General features: G+C 44.1%; 1 protein-coding gene across 2 annotated transcripts in view; it reads right to left on the bottom strand.

The window, feature by feature from the left end:
• The window catches only part of KCND3 (potassium voltage-gated channel, Shal-related subfamily, member 3), a 122,593-nt gene that overhangs the window by 6,931 nt on the left and 108,398 nt on the right, over positions 1-7,264 (bottom strand). For both annotated transcript variants that reach the window (XM_009331940.1, XM_009331941.1), the window contains exon 3: positions 6,802-6,903. In XM_009331940.1, coding sequence (XP_009330215.1) covers positions 6,802-6,903 — 102 coding nt within the window. The remainder of the gene's footprint in view (positions 1-6,801; positions 6,904-7,264) is intronic.

Below are 7,264 nucleotides of genomic sequence, written 5' to 3'. Positions count from 1 at the left end.
AAAGGGGGTCGTACCTTTCACTGCATCGGTGCATATGGTTGTTGGTGGGGAGTTTATAGCAGCTCCTGAGGACTGGGTTCGGTGCAAACTGAAGGTGTGTAACCCCTCCTGTGGCAAAGCCCTATTTGAAAGGCAGGGAGAAGGGAGGAACAGGCAGGCACTGCTTATGTAAGAGTTAATGTATATAAATTATCCTATTGAAGCATATGGCAAATAAAGAAGCATTGTGTAGCAGTGGCAAAGAGTTTATGTTCACGTGAAATGTGGCAGCAGTTCCCTAGGAGAAGGAAGGTCCCACCTTTATTAGTTTCTTTCACTCAGTAGGCTTTCGCTCAGTAGGATGGCTTACTGTGATTTATGTTCTAGTAACACAGTGCCCAGGAGCCCTGTGAACTGACCAGAAACCCTCTGTACATCACTTAGCACAAAAACAGGACAAGGCAAGCCTGTTTCAAAGACCTCACCATCCAGATACTTGACTCATTGTGCAGCAACACCTGTGTAATTGGGGACCAGCTTTCCCCTACCTCCCCTGTGTACTCAAACAGCTGAAATGTGGATAACAAATTTGTAAGCTAATTCAGAGAGTAGGGTGTGCTTAGAGTCAAGCAGGCGGCCTGTGCCATCTAGGAAGGGATTGGGTACAGCTGGGAGTATTTAGGTTGAAAAACTATTAAAAGGAGTGGTCCCTCCTAGGGAGACATAGGAAGAGTTGGGGGGGGATGAACTGCTTGTGGCATGCCTATTTAAGGACTCTGGGTTGGAAAGACTTATTGGGGCACTTCTGCTGGTTGTTCTCGGCTTCTACATCAGGTATGTGTGCGTGTGGTGATTTGGGGAAGAGACTGCTCAGACTGCAGTGTTATTAGTTGTTAGGATAAGCTACGGATTTCAGACCAATCTCTGTGCTTTTGTTAAGCTGAGGGGCTTGATCTGCTTGAAACAGCTGAAATAGAAATGGATAAGAGGTTAGGAGCTTGAGTTCAGTATGTGTGTAATGTTTTGCTCATGCAGAAAGCTTGGCATCAAGCATTCATCAAAACAGCAATAGGCCAATTTAGTCAACTTGGGTGTGGGGGGAGAAATCCAGTACTCTGTATTTTTTATTTCTGCACTGTATCAGTGAATCAGATGCTTACATTCCTCAAAATACAGCATGTCACTTACTCTATGATCTGATGATCAGAGGCACCTCAGGAATGGAAGGAAAAGAAGCAATAGGTGTTGTCTAGAGAGCTTCTGTGCTATTTGAGAGCCAGGATTATTTTTCTTACTTTGTTATGTGGTGGCAGATTTAAGATCCTGTTTTTTTAAGGATGTTCTCTTACTACTACTACTTAAGCTCCTGATCTTGAAATTCACTGTGATTTCATGACACGTTAATCTGCGCATGTCTTTGATGACTAGCATTTTCAAAGACAATTACATGCATTAAAATGGCAATTAGGTGTTGTAAAATGTTTCCCTGTGCTCCATAAGTCAGGAGTGCCTGGTGTCTTCTGTAATGCCTAAATCTGAAAGGCAAAATTTGATGTGCGTGGCTTGAATCTCTACTTAGACACGAAACAGCAGTATCTAACTGTTCAAGAGAGAAAATGGGTGGGATGGGAGACACAGCAGAACATCTTGGCAGAAGTGCCAAGATGTTGTCTGTTGCTCTCAAGGGGGTCAAATGCAACTATGCTTAAAGCATTGCTTTTAAATACACCCATATGTCCCAGTGATTCACTGCAAATGAGGGTTCTGGATGCCTTTTCCAGGATGGTTGTGTGATCTTTAAGTGAAGGAATAACTCTGTCTCTGATAGATGCCAAAACATAGCTGAACTGGTACATTAAGAAAGCTGACTTACTGTACACAGAATTAATAGATTCCTATGGGAGTGCATCTTAGGCAGGTTATGGATTTTTTTGTTGCTGTTGTTTTGGAAGATGGAGCATTCCCAGAAGTATTTTTAGAAGTGGCCTAAAAAAAAAAAATCTGTTCCATTTTTCTTATTAACAATCCTCCTGGTGAGCTAACACATCAAGCAGGTCCTGTTCGTACCCTGCTGAGATTACTGACTCCGCTGAAGTCTGTGTTGGAATATTTCCCATGGAGGTCCTTGCAAGCCCTAAAGCAAATATGATGCTGCACTAAAACAGTGGAAAAGGAGAGAGAAAGAGCACATATTGCAAACAGTATCTTTTTATGAGGATTTACTTGAGAGCAGGTCTAAATGGAATCTGAAAGCAAAGATAGAGCTTCCATACCTCTGGCAGAAGACCTAAGCCAATTGTTAAATTTTGGCAGCACAACTCAGTCTCTCCCTCTGCCTTCCATCCCAAGGCTAGGCTCACTGCTGATGGAAATGAATGGATCAAGGGATGGCAGTGACCAGGAATAAAGTGTAGCATCAATGAGTATGACTCGTACCTTATCTTCCTTTCACTTTTTCTTCAGTCACCTCAGTATTTTCAGAAACAGACTATGCAACCACTGAAAACATCCTAGCATGCGAATTAAGAATGAGATCTGCAGGAACTACTGCCCTAGGACAGTGAGAGTGCCAACATCACACAAATGCCTGGCATTTTGATAGTACTGTTGAGGAATGTGTACCTATAGAGATTGCATCAGCTGTACCTGTCGTGGTTTAATCCCAGCCGGCAACTAAGCCCCACCCAGCCGCTCGCTCACTCCCCCTCCGGTGGGATGGGGGAGAGAATCGGAAGGGTAGAAGTGAGAAAACTCGTGGGTTGAGATAAAAAACAGTTTAATAGGTAAAGCAAAAGCTGTGCGTGCAAGCAAATCAAAACAAGGAATTCATTCACTGCTTCCCATGGGCAGGCAGGTGTTCAGCCATCCCCAGGACAGCAGGGCTCCATCACGCGTAACGGTGACTTGGGAAGACAAACGCCATCACTCCAAACGTCCCCCCCTTCCTTGTTCTTCCCCCAGCTCTATTTGCTGAGCATGACGTCCTATGGTGTGGGATATCCCTTGGGTCAGTTTGGGTCAGCTGTCCCGGCTGCGTCCCCTCCCAACTCCTTGTGCCCCCCCGGCCTGCTCGCTGGTGGGGTGAGGAGCAGAAAAGGCCTTGACTCTGTGTCAGCATTGCTCAGCAGTAACAAAAACATCTCTGTATTATCAATGCTGTTTCCAGCACAAATCCAAAACACAGCCCCATACTAGCTACCATGAAGAAAATTAACTCTATCCCAGCCGAAACCAGCACAGTACCTATGTTACTGCAGGCAAACAAAATCTGTGTTTTCATTAGAAGAGTCTGGCTGTAATGAAAAAGCTGGTGGGGGGGAGGAGATGGTTTGCTTTTTGAGCTGGGATGCCAGTTTTGCAAGGATTTGATGCCAGCTACCATTCAGTTTGTTCCTGGAAGACATTCACTGAGCTGCTGGTTGCTTGGAGGGAGACTGAAACACACTGTAGTGTCAGTATTATTATCCAAAATAATACTTCCACTTTACCTCTTCTACTTAGTGCTTCAGCACACAGAATTGGAGACTGGTGAACTGAGTTGAACTGGTTCAGTGGTTAGACTGTCCCTTCCCGTGAGAATGGCTGTTACACTTATCTATGGCTAAGCAGATTCTGCTTGTGAAAAGGCACGAGGCCTCACAACCTACTGTTCCTAGGATATACACCTCCTAGCGTTGTAGCTAAAAGGGAATTTCAGCTAGCTGTACAAGGAGATTAACGCTAAGAGGATATGTAGGCTGCTGCCATGGGAAGAAGCTCACCATCCCTTGACACTTCTGACACAAAACCCACTAAAAATCTCTCTAAATGAGAAGAAAATGGTCTGAGTACTTCGTGTCTAGATGGTAAATGCGAAATGCCACAAATCCACATGTTTCTGAAGCAAGTGTCTGTATTCTTGCTAGGAGCAGAATTCCTTCCTGCTGCTGTCTTTGGATAAATCCTTTTCTTTGCTTTTTCTTTACTTTGGTACAAGGCTACAGGCTGAAGACATACTGTTCCCTTGGAAGATGGTGCCAGTGTATTCATTCTGGCACTAATGAAAGGACATTCTGGCACATGTTCCGGAATCTTGAACAGTCCTTATTTCTCAATTTATTAGTTTGACTGCAGAGCTACAGCCAGGCTACGTTCTGGGGCAGTTGTTTTCCTTGGGTACACTCTCAAGGTGCCAGAGTGCAGGGCAATCTGCTGGGCACTTGTAAAATAATTATACATTGATCACAGTACTGTGTGATTGCTAATGATGAAAGTGATAATATCTAGTCATGGCCATATAGTAACTGCAGTTGGAATTACTGCTGGGTAACAAACCAGCCCTATGGCAATCTGGCCATGTGAAGTCCATTAAAGTTAGCATGAGTCCTGGGCAAGGTATCAAAATGGGATGTGTACCTGACCAACGAAACAGTTTGATACTAATTTGACTGACGGATGTGCACAGTATGTAGATAATATTTTGATCCCTAATATAGCAACTACAGAAGTCACATTCCTTCATATTTTTACAGCTTAAAAGATTTGGCTAGCTAGACTATGCTGTCATTCACATTTTGTACTCTTCAGAATAGTTTCTTCTCATGCCATAAAATGAAAGGACATAAAATCTTGCCTTGTGGAGTTGGGACGGTCGTGTATACCTTTACAACAAAGGATGTTCTACAGTTCTGTAATTAATTAATGCCACTACCTGTGGATGCAGAGACATGTCTCGGTCCTTGATTCAGGTGTGAGGCTGGTCCTCAGGTAGTCAAAGATCACTTCCTGGTGGTTGTGCAGATGCCAGATATGACTTTGGCAAGTTTCTTGTTTTAGTAAATTATATTCCCGTATGTCACAGGCAGATGGTAATTCTTCCTTCCCCATGCCCTTTGCTTTTGACTGTTTCAACAGGAAGTTCATCAGGGTGGGGATATTTTCTTACAAAGCATTAATACAAATGTATACAATATTCAGTGCTTTTCAAAGTAGGATTTGTGGATCTTATTGGGCTGTGGGGGAGTCATGTTAGCATTTAGAGCTATAAGCCCACCAGAAAGCAAGTTGCACCCAGAGAAGCTTGGGAAGACCTGTTCTAGGTGCTACTATATATCTAAATTTAGTTATTAATGGGTAAAAAAAATCCTCTAGAACCTCTTTAGAAATGTTTTTGTTTTCCTTCCTGTGTCTACAGTAGCTTTGTAGCCAACAAAATGACCCTTCTTCCACTTATTTTTGGGCAAGTGCCAGGAAATGAACCCATTCGGCTGAATATTTCTCTCAACCTCATGCATTTTGGACTTAAGCATTGGTGCGTCAGCTGCTCTTCCCTGAGTGGTCTTGGCAGGGAGTTTTGGTTGACAAGAGAAGTGAGGAGATTCTTATTGGGATGACAGGCTGGAAGATCAAGTGCAAACTGAGTGTCCCTGCTAAGCTCTTCTGGCATTTTGAAAAACTATAAATCTAAAGCTCAAAAGGAAGTCTTAAATTTGTAGTCAAATTTTTGCGTGTTCCTGGGTGATGAAATAGCAGAATCTCAGCTGAGCTGCCATCCCAGTCCTGAGTCTTTCCTTTATGGGGATAAGGCTCTGGACTAGATGTGACCAGTCTTCCTGGTCTCTCATATTCTTGATAAAGAAACTTTTCTTGAACTGCTCAACAGCGACATATGGTTCAAGAAACAGATTTTCTGAGTGTCGCTGCCATTTGCAGAGCAGGAGACAACGTTAGATGTGTAGTCAGAAGGATCAAACTTGTTTTGGAGGGGAGAACAGAAACTGATCTGGGCATCCTACCTTCCAAATCTGTACTTCATGTGAAGTGCTTTTGTAAAGTTGGTTTAAAAACTATTCCGGTTGTAAAGGGCCAGATTCCTCTATCTCGGTCTGCGCTGAGTAGCATCCTACATGCAAAATAAGGTGCTACACAATTTCCCTGTGGGCTGTACCCACTGAACTTGGGTAGGAGTGGGCTCAGGTCCTAGTGAGCAGCTTTCACCATGAGCTGGAAAGGTTTTTCAGTTTTGATTTTACAAATGCAAGGATGTGTGCCAGGGAAAATAGACATTTGAAGGATTAAGCTCCAAGTAAGGACACGCGAACAAATGCTAGGCAGCTCTGGTGGCTCAGTTAAGCATTCTACATCTCACTCTTTGCTCCCCACGTGCACAAAAGGCTGATTTATTTGAAATGAAATCCATGAAATGTGCTAATACCTGCTCTGGTGTTGATCAGGCTTAATGTAATAACCTCCTCCCATTTTCGCTGATTCTGCTGAGCAATCTGACGCACTCTAAAACTTTTCTTTTTGTGAATAGCTAGTATTAACCTCCAGAGGCCTTTCTGTTAAAAATAAACCCACCACCAAACTGCCTGAAACAGGAGCTAGGGAATCTTTTCCTGTCCTGTTGGGCATGATCAGATAGTCCATATTAGAGGGAAACTCTTGAAAATAAATAACTGTATGTTGAGAGTGGATATTTATAGTATGGGCAGACCCTGGGTGGTATAAATCAGTACAGCTCCAACAGCTCCATCGCACAGAGAGCTTCATGGGAACAGTGAACCTGATCATTGCTGGACAGACAGATCCTTTCCTAGCTCAAGGAGGAGCCCAAGGAAGCTTTTTCCTCCCATCCAGTCTTGCAGCTGGATTCCAGCTGTCCCTCCACATGGCACATACGGTGCATGAGAGCGCAATTATAGCATAATGCCGTTCTGTGTGTGAGGCTGCCATGCTGGATAATGAGCAATTAGGTGGCAACGAAGAGAGAAAGGGAGGGAGCCCCATGGGAATAGGGAGCTTCTCAAACTCTGTGGAAGGAGATACTGTCTCTGCACTCACCGTCAGCTCCAGGGCTTCGTTCAGGAGGCCATTGCGCTTGCTGTGAAGGTAAGCGTTGGAGCTGCCTGTTTTGGCCACTCGAATCCTCGCAAGCCGGGCTTTCTGTGAAGAAGACAAACAAGATGAAGTTATACCTTGGCACGCCAAGTGATCGGTCCTGTGCTGGCAATACCAGGAGGAAGGAAATTTCAGGTTCTCTTTGTACCTGAAAAAGCCTGGGTGTGCAATACAAGGGGTGCGTGGACAGGACAAGGCACTGTTACGAACAGCTAGCACAGGTCTGTCTCCAGGAGTGAGGTGAGTACGGATGTCTGAAGAACATAATCTGCCACAGAGCATTAATGGCCTTTCCAGAGACAAGAAATGGGCTCCTGCCCCATGTTAATTTAATATTGGGAAATACTAATGAAAAAGTCTATGTTCATCATCGTGCAGTAGGGACAGGCACCCTATTTGTTCCTTC

The sequence above is a fragment of the Pygoscelis adeliae genome, unplaced genomic scaffold (assembly GCF_000699105.1).
Source record: "Pygoscelis adeliae isolate BGI_AS28 unplaced genomic scaffold, ASM69910v1 Scaffold189, whole genome shotgun sequence".
In the NCBI taxonomy this organism is placed as follows: domain Eukaryota; kingdom Metazoa; phylum Chordata; class Aves; order Sphenisciformes; family Spheniscidae; genus Pygoscelis; species Pygoscelis adeliae.
Note: the sequence above shows the minus strand (reverse complement) of the source record. Positions and strands in the feature narration are given on the sequence as shown.